Below are 19447 nucleotides of genomic sequence, written 5' to 3'. Positions count from 1 at the left end.
GCTAAGTTTTGAGTCCTAGCACCCCTTACCAGTGCAGTGCAGTGACACTCAAAACCAAATGAAGACAGCAAACATTTCTTTTTATTTATTTGTGGGACCATGGATGTCGCTGGCTGGTCAGCATTTGTTGCCCATCCCTAATTGCCCTTGAGAAGGTGCTGGTGAGCTGCCACCTTGAATCACTGCAGTCCACGTGCTGTGAGTTGACCCTCAATGCCGTTAGGGGGGGAATTCCCAGGATCTTGACCCAGCCACGGCGAAGGAACAGTGCTATGTTTCCAACTCAGGACACTGAGTGCTTGGAGGGAAACTTACAGGTTGTGGTGTTCCCATGTATCTGCTGTCCTTGTCTTTCTAGAAAGAAGTGGTCATGGGCTTGGAAGGTGCTGTCTAAGGATCTTTGGTGCAGTGCATCTTGTAGATTGTGCACACTGCTGCTACTGAGTGTTGGTGGTGAAGGGATTGAATGTTTGTCTTTACATTAGAGGATCAAATTCAAACTTCTGGCTAAATATTACTGCAGTATCATCTTTGCCCCAGTCAGGGAAAGGCAGTACATCAGATATATGTCTAGCTCTCATTCCACTGAAGTCTTTACTGGAAGTGTTGACGTTACGATTCAGCAATAGAAGTTGTTGGGACAACAAAGACTTCACACAGAGTCTCACTCAAGCATGGTTTCCACTGGTGCATTAGTATTTATACTTACTATCAAGAAGCCAAATTGGTTTGGATGATTCACATGGGAATATCCCAAATTCGGGTAACTGGCATCAGAGTAATTGCCTGGTCAAAATCACAGAAATCCCTTCTTGACACCCAAGCTGTTCAAGAGGAAGCCTCAGCAGTTTCTCAAGGGGCAGTGAACCGTGGCCAAAAATTTGCCAGTAACATTCACATCCCAAGAACATAGAATACATGGTGGCACAGTGGTTCGCAATGCTGCCTCACAGCGTCAGGGACCTGAGTTCAATTCCCGGCTTGAGTCACTATCTGTGTGGAGTCTGAATGTTCTCCCCATGTCTGTGTGGGTTTCCTCCAGGTGCTCCCATTTCCTCCCACAATCTGAAAGATATATTGGTTAGGTGCATTGGTCTTGCTAATTCTCCCTCAGTGTACCCAAACAGATGCTGGAGTATGGCAATGAAATAAATATCTTGTATTTTGTATGAGTTCCTTGAGAATTTTTTATATTACACAGGCTCCAAGGCATCATTTTCTTCATCACTGTCTTAATAGAATCCCACCAAAACTTCACAGTCATAGTGATCTAAACTCTATAGTCAGAAGCCTAGGCTATTCTTCCCACGAAGGGACAACACTACAGTAACTAGATGCAGTTATGTTTCTGATGCATTATTCAGGGGAAGGAACCTGTTCCAACTAGCCTGCAACCTTCACACTCCTTGAGCTTATCACCTGTACCACCTTTCCCAGCTCATTATTTAACTTCTGTCTTGCTACTCATATTGGCCCTTCTCTCTTTTTAGCCTCATTCCATTCTCTCTCGAACCCATTTCCTGTGTGTGTGTGTGTGTGTGTGTGTGTGTGTGTGTCTTCAACCTCATCCTTGGTCTCTGTCTAATCTCATTACTTGTCCCTCTGAATACATCACTTCCATCTCGATCTCTCCCTCAGTCCCAGTTTGTCTCTCTCTCTCTCTATCTCATCCCTTGTGCTTCTCTGAATACATCACCTGTCCTCCCCCTTTCTCTCTGTCTACCTCAGTTTCATTTTGTTTTTCTCTCTATCTCATCTCCTGACCCCCCTCTCCCAATTCATCTCGTAATCTTCGTTTCCTATCCGAATTCTTGGGCAGCACGGTGGCACTGCTGCCTCACAGTGCCAGGGTCCCAGGTTCAATTCTGGCCTCGGGTAACTGTGTGAAGTTTGCACATTCTCCCCATGTCTGCGTGAATTTCCTCCGATTTCTTCCCACAGTCATATATGTGCGGGTTAGGTTAATTGGCCATGCAAAACTGCCCCTCAGTTCCTGGAGTGTGTAGGTTAAAGGGGTTAAGGTGTGGGGTAGCGGGGATAAGGCCTAGGTGGGATTGTTGGTGGTGCAAATTTGATGGGCTGAATGGCCTCCTTCAGCACTGTAGGGTTTCCATGATGGCGACTCTTTGATTCTTAACCTAACACTTCTCTCGTTGCCTACTCTTGTTTTATGTTATCTCAATCCCTCCACTGCCTCCTACTCCTATTCTCCCCCTGTGCCCCCCCCCATCAGCTTATCCCCTACCCCTTCCTCTCTCAGAGCACATTCATCCTCTCCTCCGTCAGAAAGGCTTCCAATGTCAATCCCTGGACTCTGCTGTGCTAGCTGCACTCGGGCAAGGAGGGGTGAGGTGGGATGTGGAGGGGGAGGAGGGAAGGGGGCGATGGAGACAATGGCAGTGCAGTGGATCAGTGCACCGGTTATCCAGAGGCCCAGGAAAACACTTGAAGGGACAGGGTTTAAAATCCTACCACCGCAGCTCATGGAATTTAACTTCAATTAATAAACCTGGAATACAAATCCTGTCCTGGTTTCATTTTAGTATCCACATGATTTTCAAACACAGTGGAGGGGAGACAAGGGGAAAAAACTCCTTAAAAAGGAGAACTGAAAATTAATATTCTGTGGTTTCAAAGCATTCAAGGTAAGGATCTCTCCTTCTCGATGACTATTTAGACACATTGTGAGTAATGAAAGGTTAAATTTTCTGTAACTAGGCGCCGAGATGCTAAGCTTTAGTGATTCAAATTTAATGAGGTTATTAAGGCCCAGTCTTTTCCTGACCTCATAAAGCATTTGGAGATGTCAGGTTTTAATGTGGCTTATTAAATTCTTCAGGGATTTAAAATTCACCCTTGATTCTAAATACCCATTACTGCAATTAATCTTAATGGGCCAGCCAATTAGAATCTTAGATAGCGCTGATGAAATGTCACACCGGATGGTAATATGATGCGAGCAGGTGGGTTTTGGATTGGGCCCGTTTATTCCGTTTTTATCTCAGCAGATGCTACCTGGATCCGCTAAATGTTTCCAGCAATTTCTGTCCTTAATTCCAGACTGCAAGCATCCGTAGTACCATGCTTTTGTCATATTTCTGTTACCTCCATCAGTGCTGCAACCCTCTGACATAATGAACCTGTTTGGACTTTAAACTGGGGTTGTGGGATTTCTTTCTGTTTTACCCCAGTCCAACACCGGCATCTCCACACCGTAAATGGGCGGCACAGTGGTTAGTACTGCTGCCTCTCAGTGCCAGGGACCCGGGTTCGATTCCCGGCTTGGGCCACTGCCTGTCTGGAGTCTGCACATTCTCCCCGTGTCTGTGTGGGCTTCCTCTGGGTGCTCCGGTTTCCTCCCACAGTCTGAAAGACGTGCTGGTTAGATGGATTGGCCATGATAAATTCTCTCTCAGTGTACCCGAACCGGCGCCGGAGTATGGTGACCTGGGGATTTTCACAGTAACTTCATTGCAGTGTTAATGTAAGCATACTTGTGACTATAAATAAACTTAAACAGCAGCAAAGGGTGCTTGATTGGGAAACCCTGTTGACAAGAGGTGGCATCTTCCAATCTCAGGGGACACTAAAAATCTTGCCCATCATCTGTAATGTAATCTTTTTTTAAAATGTTCCTTTATACAGTGCCTCATATGTGGTCAAGCATCCCAGAGGACATCAAAATATAGCACTTTTTAAAATTTGTTCATAGGACATTGCTGGCAGGCCAGCATTTATTGCCCATCCCTAGCTGCACTTGAGTTGAGAGTCATCCTCATTGCTGTGGCTCTGGGGTCACATGTTGGCCAGACCAGGTAAGGACAGCAGATTTCCTTCCCTGCAGAACATTAGTGAAACAGATGGGTTTTTCTGACAATCCTAATGCCAGATTTATTTTTATTGAATTCAATAAAAATGCTGTGGTGGGATTCAAACCTGGGTCCCCAGAACATTAGTTGAGTTTCCTGGATGAATAATCTAGTGACAATACCATTAGGCCATTGCCTCTCCCTAATGCCACATGTTAGGACACTTAGCCAACACCTTGCTCAAAGAGGTTGTGTTTAAGGAGGATCTCAGAGGAAGACAGAAAGGTAGCAATCAAAGTGATACAAAGCCCTTTGATCTGTGGAGTTCACTTGCGCTGTTATAATGCAGAATGGCTGCATTGAAATCACTGGATTTAAACAAGTCTCTCATAGATTCTATTTGAGAGTTGACATTTGGAAGTATCTACAATATGTCAGCCAGATTTGACACCTTCACTGTCATATGCGTACAAGGAGTGGTGGTTGGTGAATGGTGTGGGGTGGCAAACAACACTGGTATTCTCTGTTCATGAAGAAACTGTGATGTGTGGAGGATGGAATCATGGTATCAGAGAAGCACAGGCAAAGGCCATTTGGCCCAACATGTCCATTGCCAATTCCCTAAAAGAGTGGAGCCTCTACCCTTTCCTCTGTTGTCTTGCAATGTTCCTTTGATTCAGGTTAATACACAAGTCCATTTTTGAAAGTGGCAATTGAATCTGCCTCTACCACACCCTCTGGCAGTGCCAGCAGGATCCTAACCACTTGCTGCTTAACTATTAATTTATTCTTTCATGGGATGTGGGTGTCACTCCAAGGTCAGCATTTATTACTGATCCCTAATTGCCTTTGACCTCAGTGACTTCATAGGATCATAGAATCCCTACAATGCAGAAGGAGGCTATTTGACTCATTGAGCCTGTGATGACCACAATCCCAGGCCCTACTTCCGCAACCCCCACACATTTACCTTGCTAATCCCCCTGACATTAGGATCAATAACTGTTAGGTCTGGAGTTACATGCAGCCCAGATTGGGTAAGGATGACAGATTTCCTTCCTAAAATTGGGGCAGGGAAGGGGGGGGTGCAGAACCAGATGGATTTTTAATGACAAGTTTCATTGTCACCATTACTGAGTCAAATTTCAGAGTTACTAACTGACTTTACTGCTATGTGGGATTTGAATTCATGTTACCAAAGCATTAGCCTTGGCATCCTGATTGCCAATTCGTGACATCACCGCTACACCAGCATCTCCCCATGTTAACTCGAAAAAAGTGTTCTCTCATGAGAACACTTGATTCTTCTGTCAATCACCTTAACCGGTATCCTCTGGGGGCTCTCAACTATTCAATCGATGCAAACACTTCTCTCTATCTATTCTATCCAGACCCCTCATTCCTTTGAACACCTCTATCAAATCTCTTCTCAACACTCTCTCCTCCAATAATTACAGCCCCAGTTTCTCCAATCTACCCAATAACTGTGTTCTTTTGTCTCTGGAACCATGCTTATTAACCTTTTCTGCACCCTCTCTGACGCCATCTCATCTAAAATTTGGTACTTAGAATGAGACATTATACTCCGAACTGACAATAGTCTCTCCCTCAATGTCAGTAAAACGAAGGAGATAGTCATCAACTTCAGGAAACATAGTGGAGGACATGCCCCTGTCTATATCAACGGAGATGAGATGGAAATGGTCAAGACCTTCAAGTTTCTAAATGTCCAGATCATCTATAACCTGTCCTGGTCCCTCTGCACCAACGCTGTAGTTAAGCAAGCCCACAAATGTCTCTACTTTCTCAGGAGGCAAAGGAAGTTTGGCATGTCTGCTGAATGACTTTCACCAATTTTTACAGATGCACCACAGAAAGCATCCTTTCTGGTTGTATCACTGTTTGGTATGGCTCCTGCTCTGACCAAGACCGCAAGAAACTGCAAAGAGTTGTGAACATAGCCCAGTCCATCACGCAAACCAGCCTCCCATCCACTGACTCTGTCTACACTTCCCACTGCCTCAGAAAATTACCCAGCATAATCAAGGACACCACACACCCTTGACATACTTTCTTCTACCTTCTTGTGTCTGAATGCACATACCAACCGACTCAAGAACAGCTTCTTCCCTATTGCCATCAAACTTTTGAATGGACCTACCTTGTATTAAGTTGATCTTTCTCTACATCCTAGCTATGACCGTAACCCTATATTCCGCATCCTCTCCTTTTCTTCTCCTCTTTGTACTCTATGAACGGTATGTTTTGTCTGTACTGCGCGCAAAAAACAATGCCTTCCACTGCATCCCAATACATGTGACAATAATAAGTCAAATCAAAAAAAAAGCAAAGTTTGAAGATTCCTAAAATATCCTTGCCTCAGTGCTTGAAAGCTATGTACAGTAACAATATGGCATGAAGAGAGGAAAGCTGAACTTGTGGCTGCGCGAGAGACAAGGCTCAAAAATAAAGCACACTCGAGCCGAACTATAATTAAAACGCACAATACAAAAGGATAAAGACAAGGAGGATAAACAAACAAGCACAGAGAAGCATTTGGTTTTGTCAGGCCATGTCAAAGTGAAGTGAAAACAAAGACACCCACAGAACAACGACCCTTCCAGGGTGCTCAGTGAGTACAATAGCTCGATCACGCAAAGGATCTGATAGTGTGATACTCAGCACCACTGGAGCTTTGCGATCCATCACCTGCACTGTGGACTACTGAGATCAGGTTGTTAACCTGAACACCATATAAAATGTGGGGGTATATGGAAAAACTGCCCATTCAACTCTCCCATCAAAGACACCAGCGATGTTCAGAGTTTGCAAAGATATTTCACACTTAGATCATGATTGACCTTAATTTTATTCAAATTAGCAGATCACCATATAATGCGCTTCATGAACCTGGGCTGGCTCCCATTCATGAAATGTCCACCACACAAAAGCACAGCGATAAGGTCATTACACCCATCATATCTGTGCTAGCTCTCTAACTGGAACCATTTATTTTAATTGTATTTTCCCCAATCCTTCTTCCCATCCATTTCTTCCATTCTAACCTCCTTTCAAATGGTATGCTGGGCAGAATTCTCCCATCCTGAGACTAATTCCCATGTCAGGGGGCAGGAACATGGAGTATTCCCAGCTGTGGAGGCCAGCGAGAAAATATCCAAATCTTCCAGTCCCAGCATCATTAATTACATATCCAGGGGTATTTCACCATATTCTGTGGCGGGCATGTCTGGATTTGATTTATTGTTGTCACATGTTTTGGTATGCAGTGAAAAGTATTGTTTCTTGCACGCTATACAGACAAAGCAAACCATTCATAGAGAAGGAAAGGAGGGTGCAGAATGTAGTGTTACAGTCATAGCTAGGTTGCAGAGAAAGATCAACTTAGTACAAGGTAGGTCCATTCAAAAGCCTGATAATAGGAGGGAAGAAGTTGTTCTTGAGTTGATTGGTAAATGACCTCACACTTCTGTACCTTTTTCTTGACAGAAGAAGACGGAAGAGAAAATGCCCAGGGTATGTGGGATCCTTGATTACGCTGACTGCTTTTCCAAGGCAGAGAGAAATGTAGACAGAGTCAATGGATGAAAGACTGGATTGTGTGATGGACTGGGCTTTGTTCACAACCCTTGGCAATTTCTTGCACATAATCTGTTATTCTAGTTGGATGCCATATTGAAAAGGTGTCCAAGATCACTGACCCACTATTGAGGGAGGAAGGCTGACCTCCTGGGAATGAGGATGGACCTCCAGGAACATTCTGAGGTTGAAAAATGGACCCCTCCCAGGCCAGTCAATCCGGAAGATCCACCTGTAGATGCACTCCCACCTTCCCCCACCCACTGCTTTGGTGTCCCAGGGTCCAGGGTTGCCATTAGCCTCCATCCTGAACTCCGGTACATCTATGATTGTAATTTTCTCTATATTGCAATAAAGCCACTTGTTGCCTTGTGAACCTACTGTTTGACTAATTATTTTGACATGTAAAGCCTAAACCAAAGTTGAACATTATGTTACCTCCTCCACTTCTTGAAGACTTGGGGGATCCTGTAGATTTGCGGGTTAGTGCCACTTATCCTCGTGCAAGGAAAGTAAATGACTCACAATCGCTCGCTTGAACTATATCATAATTAACTTTGAGATGTTCTTTTTATTCTGACCAGCTATGGAGTTATGGGACTAGCTAACAGTTTACAAGCGGCGATCGATTTACTCTCAAGATCGCGGCAAGTCTGTTGACTGTGCGGAAGTCCCAGTCCAACTCATAGATTACCAAAGCAGAAAACTCATCATTATGATGGGAGCCAAGCAGTAGGTGGCAATAATAAAGCTGACCTGCCTGGCCCCCAGAGAACCTTCCCTCCAGATGGACCACTTGTGGCCAATGATTGTTAAATTACCACAAGTTGAATTCCCAGCGGAGAAGCAGACTCATCATCTACCTCCCCCCCCAAGGGTGATCTTACCACCATGCCCCCTGGCCGATGGGCAGGATGAGCCAGTAAGATTGCACGAGAGCCAAGATAATCAGGTTTGCACCCAGTTTCTCACCTCTAGCGATTTACCGGATATCCAACCAACCAGCCTCCCACCCATTTCCGGCACAAGGCTGAATAAATTATTTAAATCAAAACTAAATGAAATTAGCGAGCCTAGGTCTGAACCTCCCAGGCTTACTCGTCTTCATAGCGTTGCCAGGGAGGTTCTCTCCGGATGGAATCACAGCTGGTTCCCAGCAGCAGGGACTAGTCATCACTAAACCAGATGTCACTGGTAGAACTGGACACCATTGAAGTCCCCCAACCCCGGGAGGTTGGGGGCAGAGCCCACCCAGCAGAGCCATCCTGGTACTATCCACCAGGCACAGGGCAGCGCCAAGGGTGCGAGGCCTTGGGGGAGAGGGGGGAATGGCCTATTGAGGAGACGGGGCCGACTGATTGGGCAGAGAGGGCGTGGAGAAGGAACTGCTGCGCACTTTGTAGTTGCAATCGGCAGGAGGAGGGAGGGGGTGGTCTGTTCCAGCGGGGGTGTGGGGTGGAGGTCACGGAGGTTAATTTGTCAGGGCAGGGGATGGCTTGTGATAGGCCAACGATGTCCATGGTCACTGGATGGGTGTGATGTTTAGGCCACGGAGGCCAGCTGAAAGGAGCAGAGGAGTGTTTTCCAACCGCATCATGACCAGCGAAAATCCCACTATGTTGGGAAAATCCCGGGAAAAGCCTGAACCGGGCACCAAACAGTTGGTAATATTCCCGGGTGCTCTCAGCAGATGTTATCGGGTTCATATTCAGCGAGGGCACAAACCTGACTCCCACAGCCCCCCCGCTGGAAGACAAGGTTGTGTATTTTAGGTTGTGTATCATTTAGAGTATTGTGCGCAGTTCTGGTCGCCTCACTATAGGAAAGATGTAGAAGCTATTGAAAGGGTACAGAGGAGATTTACAAGGATGTTGCCTGGACTGGGAGGCATGCCTTATGAAGTTAGGTTGAGGGAGCTGGGACTCTTTTCCCTGGAGAGACGAAGGTTGAGAGGCGACCTGATAGAAGTTTACAAAATGTTGAGAGGAATAGATAGGGTGGACTCTCAGAGGCTATTTCCCCGGGTTGAAATGGTCGCTACGAGAGGACACAGATTTAAGGTGCGGGGAGGGAGGTTCAGAAGTGATGTTAGGGGTAAGTTTTTCACTCAGAGGGTGGTGAGTGAATGGAATCGGCTGCCGTCAGTGGTGGTGGAGGCGAACTCGCTGGGGTCTTTTAAAAGACTTCTGGATGAGTATATGGGGTTTTATGAGATTGAGGGTTATAGATAGGTCTGTAGGTTGGTAGGTGATGATGTGATCGGCGCAACTTGTGGGCCGAAGGGCCTGTTTGTGCTGTAGTGTTCTATGTTCTATGTTCTATTTTGAGTTTCCATTGAGCTTCACTGGAACAGTGAAGGAGCGCAGGAACACTGAGGAATCTGAGTGAAAGTGCATATTACAGGTCACCAGAAAATTAGGATCCCACTTGCAGCCTGAGCAGAAAATCCAATCTTGCTGCAGCTGTATAGGGCATTGGTGAGGCCACAGCTGGAGTACTGTGTGCATTTTTGGGCGCCGCACCTGCGCAAAGATATTTTGGCCTTGGAGGGAGTGCAGAGGAGGTTTACTAGGCTGATACCGGAGTTGAGGGGGTTGAGCTATGAGGAGAGGCTGAATAAACTGGGCTTGTACTCGTTAGAGTTTAGAAGAATGAGAGGAGATCTCATTGAGACGTATAAGATGATGAATGGGATGGATAGGATAGAGGTGGAGAGACTCTTCCCGCTCAAAAAAGACAGTAGGACTAGGGGGCACAGCCTCAAGATAAAAGGGGGGCGGTTTAGAACGGAGTTGAGGAGGAACTTCTTCACTCAAAGGGTGGTGAATCTCTGGAATTCTCTGCCCGTTGAAGTGGTGGAGGCTGCCTCGCTAAATATTTTTAAGACGCGGGTTGATGGGTTTTTGATAAGCGAGGGGATTAAGGGTTATGGGGAGAGGGCGGGAAAGTGGAACTGAGCATCGGCAGATCAGCCATGATCTTATTGAATGGCGGGGCAGGCTCGAAGGGCTAGATGGCCTACTCCTGCTCCTATTTCTTATGTTCTTATTATGCAGTTTGGAGGAGACCACAGCAGTTAAAACAGTATGAACTGAAAAAAAAACAAGTAAATCATTCATACATGGGAGGAGTGATTGGTGCCTTGGACAGTGAGGAGACAGGAGGCATAAGAATAGGTATTGTAGCATCTGCATGTGTGTGGGAAGCTGGGGATCCAGTGGGGGACTGAGAAATTGGCCAGGGATCACAGAGGAAGCTTTCACTTTAGGTTGCTAGATGTGGAAGAGGCGGTTTGACCATTGGAGGTGGAGAATGACCTGTTGGATACGGAAGCTGATGGCAAGGAAGGTCAGGGCAAAGGAAACCCCAACATTGTTCTCAGAGAGGGAACGGTGAGGGTAGAAGTGTGGGAAATGGGATAGACAGGATCACGAATTTCATTAAAGGCAGAGGAGCGGAAGCAGATTGGAAACATTGTGTAGAAGAGGAATTGTCAGAACAGATGTGAAAGAGGGTAAAGGAACAGTGCTGATTTTAATGAGGCTGATTTATCTGTTCCTGCTCAGATAATTAATGAATCTCAAAAAAAAATTATCACAATCCAATGCTTTTCGCACAGATACAGCTCTGTTCATTAATCCCAGGATTCTTGTAGAAGATGGAGCCTCAAATTAAAATTTTACTGAAGGAATTAATAGAAATCAATGATATTTCAGCCAATAGATTTAATAATAGTTATGAAATATGTATTTTTGATTTGTCATTGGGAATCCTTAAAGTGGACAGTATAAATGTTTAGTTATTGAGAAAAGCAAATGGTCTGCAAGGAAGTTCAGAAAATATTTTAGATATCTGTGGGAAACTACTTGAAGAAAGATTGGTTGCCCCACTCACCCGGCAAAATATCAACTTGAGTCTTTCGTTCAGGATCAGATCCTCCATTCCTGACCCTGGACAGAAACAAAACCCACTTCCTTTGCTGCAATATTTCAGGGAAATCTTCTGATGGAGGTTTCTGCGGAACCAGTTCCTGGAAGGCCTGGCATGTTGGGGGCTAGTTGGGGGATCAGGAAGGGATTATTATTTAAAAGGCGAAAAGCTGCAGCATGCTACGGTGCAGAGGGGCCTGGGCGTCCTTGTGCACGAGTCGCAAAAACCCAGTCTGCAGGTGCAGCAGGTGATCAAGAAGGCGAATGGAATGTTAGCCTTTATAGTGAGGGGGATAGAATATAAAAGCAGGGAGGTCTTGCTGCAACTGTACAGGGTACTGGTGAGGCCGCAGCTGGAGCACTGTGTGCAGTTTTGGTCCCTGCATTTGTGAAAGGATATATTGGTCTTGGACGGAGTACAGAGGAGGTTTACTAGGCTGATACCGGAGATGAGGGGGTTGGACTATGAAGAGAGACTAAATAGACTGGGTCTGTACCCTTTGGAGTTTAGAAGGATGAGGGGGGATCTCACAGAGACATATAAGATAATGAAGGGGATGGATAGGGTAGAAGTAGAGAGATTCTTCCCGCTTAGAAAGGATAGCAGGACTAGAGGGCACAGATTCAAAATAAGGAGGGGCAGGGGGGTGTGCAGTTTAGACCAGAGTTGAGGAACTTCTTCACTCAAAGGGTGGTGAATGGCCTTCATAGCGAGGGAGATTGAATATAAAAGTAGGGAGGTCTTGCTGCGGCTGTATAGGGCATTGGTGAGGCCGCAGCTTGAGTACTGTGTGCAGTTTTGGTCGCCGCACTTACGCAAGGATATTTTGGCCTTGGAGGGAGTGCAGAGGAGGTTTACTAGGCTGATGCCGGAGTTGAGGGGGTTGAGCTATGAGGAGAGGCTGAATAAACTAGGCTTGTACTCGTTAGAGTTTAGAAGAATGAGGGGAGATCACATTGAGACGTATAAGATGATGAATGGGATGGATAGGATAGAGGTGGAGAGACTCTTCCCGCTCAGAAAGGACAGTAGGACTAGGGGGCACAGCCTCAAGATAAAGGGGGGGTGGTTTAGAACGGAGTTGAGGAGGAACTTCTTCACTCAAAGGGTGGTGAATCTCTGGAATTCTCTGCCTGTTGAAGTGGTGGAGGCTGCCTCGCTAAATATTTTTAAGACGCGGGTTGATGGGTTTTTGATAAGCGAGGGGATTAAGGGTTATGGGGAGAGGGCGGGAATGTGGAACTGAGCCACGACAGATCAGCCATGATCTTATTGAATGGCGGGGCAGGCTCGAAGGGCTGGATGGCCTACTCCTGCTCCTATTTCTTATGTTCTTATGTTCTTATGTTCTTATGTTTCTGCTGCCCAGGGCAGAGAGGCCTGCACATGCACAATGGTGCCCTCTGTTGCCCTCAGCCAACTTTCTGGTGATTTAAGCCCTGTCCCTTACAAGCAAGAAACAGATTTTGAGGGGCTTTTTCCGCTCTAAGTACGAGATAGCACGTTTGGAAATCGCCCAAAAATAGATCAGAAACTTTCCCATTTTCACGCTTTTCCTGGACTTAGATTCTTTTTCGTAAGATTACCTCCCCATCCCCCCGCAAACCCCCTCTATCCACCATCTTTTATGAAGGGAGCCAGGCCCCTGACCTGAAAAATCCATGAATCTATAATTCAAGTACAGGATTTTATTTTTATATATTTATTAACTACTGTTCATGAAGAGCTATCCGTGCAGGCAAGTAGAACCTCCATGTACGTCAGTCACCCAGTGTCACGCTCCCAGCTCATATCCAGCACAAAGCAGAGTAAAACTCCCTTCTCTGCGTCCCTGTTAACATGTGGCAGTCACAACATCAGAGGACTTCAGTGGAACAGTGTGATGTACTCAGTTGCTTTATCAGTCATTCTCTCTGAGTCAGAACCATAGAATCCCTACAGTGCAGGAGGAGGCCAGCAGCCCAATGAGTCAGCAGCAACTCTCTGATAGAGCATCCCACCCAGACTGTCAGTTTACTCCCAAACTATGAACAGCTCTGTGGATGGTAGCCTACTTGAGGCTAATATAATCCAGTTCAATTTACATGAAATCTTCATTAGCGATCAATAGAAAAAAAAAGTGATGTTCCATTAATCTGGTCTAGTTTGAACCTTGGGCTCACTGTAAAAGGATAGCGCGCTAACTAGGTACAAACACAGACCTTCCATGCCGAGGGTTGTAAATGCAAAGTCCATAGACTCGTACAGGCAGAAGAAGGCCATTCAGCCATCATGCCCATGCTGGCTATTTGAAGGAGCGAGCCAAATGGACCCACTCCATCTGTTCTTTCCCTTTCCCTGTTCAAATATTTATCCAATTCCCTTTTGCAAGTTATTCCCACTGCCCTTTCATGCGAGGAATGGCAAATCATAGCAGCTGCCATGTGAAAGATTCCACCTCACCTTTTTTTTCCTGTCAGTTATTTGAAATTTGTGTCCTCTGTTTACCAGGTTCATCTGCTGAGGGAAACTGTTGTCCCTTATTTACTCAGTCATCATTTTGAGCTCCACTGCTGAATCTCCCTTAACCTTCTCTGCACAAAGAAAACCTATCCTACTTTTCTCAGTATCACCATCTATCCAGAGTCCCATCGCCCCAGCATCATTCATGAACAACACAATCAGGAAAGTGTTCAACTGATAGCTTTCCCAGTGAAAAATGCTGGTCAGGGTTTCAGGTCCCTTAGCTGATTTATAGCGTATACGATTTTGTGTTCATTAAAATTAGCACAGGTAAAACTAGGGATTACAATTCCAACATATGAATCATAGAAACCCTGCAGTTTAGAAGGAGGCCATTCAGCTCATTGAGTCTGCACCGACCACAATCCCACCCAGGCCCTATTCCCATAACCCCTCATATTTACCCTGCTAATTCCCCCTGACACTAGGGTTAATGAAGCATGGTCAATCCATCCAACCCGCACATCTTTGGACTGTGGGAGGAAACCAGAGTAAACCCACGCAGATGATGGGGAATGTGCAATATCCACACAGAGAGTGACCCAAGGGCGGATTTGAACCCGGGTCCCTGGTGCTGTGAGGCAGCAGCAATAACCACTGTTGCCACCATGCCACCCCGCTTGAATTCCTGATGCATGCTCCCTGTCTCTGCCTGGAGGCAATAAAAGTGAAAATTTGTTGGTGTGCACACATTGATTTTAAAGGACTCTGAGGTCCATTGTGGCTTCTTCCAAACCTGTCTGCCTCACAGTGGGTAACTTAGACATTGAGCTGCCTGTGTCCAGTGTGGGGTGGGGTCATTGATTCATGTTAACACGATAGCAATAACGTGAGTGAACAGTATCAGGGGCCAGCAGGGAATGCAATGATTCTGGAATATAATTACCACTCCTCCGCCGGCCGAATGCAGCAGCACCGACATCCCTTCTCGCAGGTTCGCCACCTCGAACAGCATCATGTAGGCAGTCACAAAGTTCATGGGAAACGCTGCAGCCTCCGCAAATCCCATCCCGTCCGGGACATTGTACACAAACTCCACTGGTGTGCAGACCACTTCGCCCCAAGCACTGTAATTGACAAATGCCATGACTCTGTCTCCAATCTGCAACGGATGGGAAAGAACAAAATAACCAACAGGACACAGCCGACAGCAATGATATGTGGTCTTTCTTTTGGGCATCACTGGCTGGCCAGCATTTGTTGCACATCCCTAGATTCCCAAGGGCAGCTGAGGGTCAACCACATTGCTGTGGATCTGAAGTCACATGTAGGCCAGGCCAGGAGAGGACGGCAGATTTCCTTCTCTGAAGGATGTTAGTGAACCAGATGGGTTTTTCCGAAGGTCAGTAATGGTTTCATGGTCACCACTGGATGCTTAATTCCAGGTTTCCTTTTATTGAATTCAAATTCCACCATCTGACATGGCTGGCTTTGAATCTGGGTGCCTAGAACATGAGCTGAGTTTCTGGATTAATAGTCTAGCAATAATACCACTAGGCCATTGCCTATTCTATTATGTTAAACAAGGGGGAAGCAGTGACTTTGAGGCATTATCGTGAGACTATTCATCCAGGAACTTAGCTGATGATCTGGGTCCAAATCCTGCCACAGCAGATGGTGAAATTTGAATTCAATAAAATATATCTGGAACTAAGGATCTACTGATGACCATGAAACCAATGTCAATTGTCGGAAAAACCCATCTGGTTCTTTAGGGAAGGAAATCTGCCGTCCTTACCTGGTCTGACCTACTTGTGACTCCAAAGCCATAGCAATGTGGTTAACTCTCAACTGCCCTTGGGTATTTAGGGATGGGCAGTAAATGCTAGTCAGCCAGCAATTCCCCATGAATGAATAAAAAATAACAAGTTTAAATCAGGGAGAAATTAACATTGAATCACAAACTCACCAGAATTAGCATGAGCAAAATAACAACAATTTTTTTTTGGTTCATTCAAGGGATGTGGGCTTCACTGGATACCCAGCATTCAATGACCACCTCTACTTGCATTTGAGAAGATGGTGGTGAACTTCCCCCCTGAACTGCTGCAGTCCCTGAGGTGTAGGTACAGTCACAATGCTGTTGGGAGGGCATTTCAGGATTTTGACCAAGCGACAGTGAAGGAATGGTGCTCTGTTTCCCAGTCAGGATGGTGAGTAGCTTGGGGAGGGGAACTTGCAAGGACTTGCGGGTATTCCCCGGTACCTAATGTCCTTGTCTTTCTGGATGGTAGTGACCGTGGGTTTGTAAGGTGCTGCCTAAGGAGCTTTGGTGAGTTCCAGCAGTGCTTCTTGAAGATGGTAAACACGGCTGCTACTGAGCGACGGTGATGGAGGGTGGGATCTTTTACATTCATGCAAGTAGGCACTTGAGGTCTTGGTTTAGTCTGATCTGAAAGATGGCACCACTGGCAAATTAGCTTTCCCTCAGCAGTGCATTCAAGGGTCAGCTTTGATTTTTGTGCTCAAGTCCTGGAGTGGAAACTGAAATCAGAACTTGGCTCAGAAGTGAGAATATGACCAACCGAACTACATCTGACACCCTCAGTGAAGGAGGGAGTGAATGTTTATGAGAGGAGTGCCGATCAAGCTGTCTGCTTTGTCCTGGAATCAAGCTCCTTGAGTGTTGTTGGAGCTGCACTCATCCAGGCAGGTGTTCCATCACACTCCGGAATAACATAATGACTCAGAAGAGTGACAAATTCTCAGCACCAAGTGATATTAATGTCCTGGTTTTAAAGAAGGTGGATGAGAATATTGTATATAATCTTCCAAAGTATTCACAATTTGGAAATTATTCTTTCAGATTGGGGAAAATTGCAGAACGGTGATAAACTGTCACAATGAAAATTTTATTGGAACTTCAGTTCAGACATGTATGAGGTAGTACACTTTGGCAGGCAGAAAAACTCCTTGTAAAGTCAGTGTTCAGACAGTTACAGGAGCAGAGAAATCTGGTGGGTATAAGTACACAAATTACTAAAAGTAATAATTCAGGTTAATAAGGGCATATAAAAACAAGCAAGGCACTCAAGATCACTCCTAAAAGGATAGAATGGTAAAGCAGAGAAGTCACACTGAACCTTGGTTAGACCTCAATATTTTTAAATTCTTTCATCGGATGTGAGCATCGCTGGCAAGGCCAAGATTTGGTTACCAATTCGTAATTGCCACTGAACTGGTGGCTGACAGAGGGCCATTAAGAGTCGACCACGTTATTGTGAGTCTGGAATCACGAGCAGGATTTTACGGCCTTGCTGGGGTGAGTTCATAAAATCCTTCCCGAGGCCAACAGAGAGTTTCGATCTGGTATGTTTTCAGCCTACATGTAGGCCAGACTGGGTCAGGATGACATATTTCCTTCCCTAAAGAGTAGCAGTGAAGCAGTTGGGTTTTGGTAGCTATCATGGTCATTACAATGGAGGCTAGCTTTATATTCCATGTTTATTCCATTAATTTAAATTCCAGCAGCTGCCGTGTTGGGATTTGAACCATGTACCCCCACAGCACTAGCACTGGGACTCTGGATTACTAACCCAGTAACGTTACCACTACACCACTGTGTCTGCTTACTTGAATTTTGCTGATCACTGCTGGTTTTCACAGAATTAGAAGGATATGGAAACAAAAGGAAAAGAGGAGACTGAAGTGTGAACTCATAAGAAGTTAAAGCTATGAAATAATTTGATAGGGTTAAATTCCATTCTGCCCAACTGACCAACCTGTCTATATCATCCTGTAATCTAAGGCTTTCCTCCTCGTTATTTACCACATTACCAATTTACGTCTTATCTGCAAATTTACTATTCATACCTCTGATTTCCACATCTAGATCATCAAAGTACATGACATACAACATGGGACCCAACACTGACCCTTGCGGTATTCCACTGGACAAGGCCTCCAGTCACAAAGACAGCCTTCAACCATCATCCTCTGCCTCCTGCCAATTTTGGATTGAATTTGCCAATTTACCCTGAATCCCATAAGCTCTTACATTCTTGGCCAGCCTCCCATGCTTGTCAAAAGCCTGACTGAGGTCCATGGAGACTGTATCAACGGCACTGCTCTCATCTACAAACCTCATCACCTCCTCCAAAAATTCAGCCAGTTTTGTTAGACATGATTGATTTCCCTTGACAAAGCCATGTTGACTATTCATGATTAATCCTTGCCTGTCCGAGTGGAGGTTACAATCTGTCCCTTAGAACTTTTTCCAACCATTTCCCTGCCGCAGATGGCAGGCTCACTGAGCTGTAATTAGCTTCTTCACCAGGGTAACAATTCAGCTGTCTCAGGACAGACAGGTAAGCAGCGGTTACAGCACACATGGTGCCCAGTTCTATGGGCACACTGCTGCCTTCCAACTTGACCTAGGGGAGGGATAGGAGACTATAACCCAGGCCAAAATATCCTTCTGTAGCTCAGGATCAATTTGTTCCACTCTGGCAAATGGTGTTTGAATGTGTTAATACAGTGTATTAATTTTTTCACGCAGAGGGTGGTGGGTATCTGTAATAAGCTGCCAGAGGTAGTAGAGTTGAGCACAATATTGTCTTTTAAAAACCATTTAGACAGTTACATGGGTAAGATGGGTATAGAGGGATATGGGCCAAACGCAGGCAATTGGTGCTAGCATGGTAGTTGAAGAAAAGGGCGGCATGGACAAGTTGGGTCGAAGGGCTTGTTTCCATGCTGTAAACTTTAATGACTCAATCACTCCATGATTTTATAAATTCAAGATGCTGTTTTTAATTTGCTCGTCAAACAATGAGCTGCATGTCAAACTACACTTTTCACGCAAATATTTAGATGACTTTGCTGCAATATTGAAGTGTGCAGCTGTGTTGTTGAAAAACATGACAGTCTAAGGGGATTAGGAAACAGTTTGACAATCTTCTTGTAAGACATGCAATGCTTGTCTTCGTGCAGTTACTGCTTCCTGATCAGCTACACCCGTTGACCTGCGTTCTTACACAGGGATGGTCAAATCCTTCAGACCAAATGGCCCATGAGGTCAAGAGCATCAGTGGACTAAGGTTGGGGGGGGTGGTAATGGGAGGTACAAAAGTCCCTGACTAAAGGGACCCTCAGTAGGGCAGGATCAGGAATAATAAAGTGGGAAGGGTTTAAAGTGGCTTAGCAGGAGTAGGTGGGAAAAATTGCTGAGTGTGGCATGGGCTTTATTGTTTTCTGTTACCATGGCTACCAATCAAACTTCAATTGCCAATCAGCAATCTCGCTTTACGCAGTTTTATTCCCTTTAGAATTGGTATTCTAGTGATTTTGTCCTGATAAGTCGAAGGTACAAAGCTTTGGCAACATGCCTCTTTTCAGTAATTTTGATTTGTCAATAATTTGTAAAAGTTTAACCATTCCTAATGTATTACAAGATAATATTAAAGGTCTCAGTCTTTTTTTAATCTCACTGTAACTGGACTAAAGATCTTGATGAGCCCAATCTTTCAGAAATATGACTGAGCTTTCATTTTGGGAAAATTGTAGGTCATGCCAAGAATAATTTTCAGATTCCTAAGGCAGTTCCAACTGATCAAAACATAGATCAGGCCCAATTCCTTAACAGCACTAAAGTTGCCATTCATTAAAAT

At 45.2% G+C, this 19447-nt stretch overlaps 1 protein-coding gene across 1 annotated transcript in view; it reads right to left on the bottom strand.

The window, feature by feature from the left end:
• LOC145342498 (putative NADPH-dependent quinone oxidoreductase VAT1L) overlaps positions 1-19447 on the bottom strand; it is a 148485-nt gene that overhangs the window by 108704 nt on the left and 20334 nt on the right. The window contains exon 3 of the mRNA XM_080188062.1: positions 14725-14940. Coding sequence (XP_080044188.1) covers positions 14725-14940 — 216 coding nt within the window. The remainder of the gene's footprint in view (positions 1-14724; positions 14941-19447) is intronic.

This window comes from Carcharhinus amblyrhynchos, chromosome 4, assembly GCF_965287045.1.
Source record: "Carcharhinus amblyrhynchos chromosome 4, sCarAmb.v2.hapA, whole genome shotgun sequence".
In the NCBI taxonomy this organism is placed as follows: Eukaryota; Metazoa; Chordata; class Chondrichthyes; order Carcharhiniformes; family Carcharhinidae; genus Carcharhinus; species Carcharhinus amblyrhynchos.
This window is presented reverse-complemented; position numbering and strand designations above follow the sequence as displayed.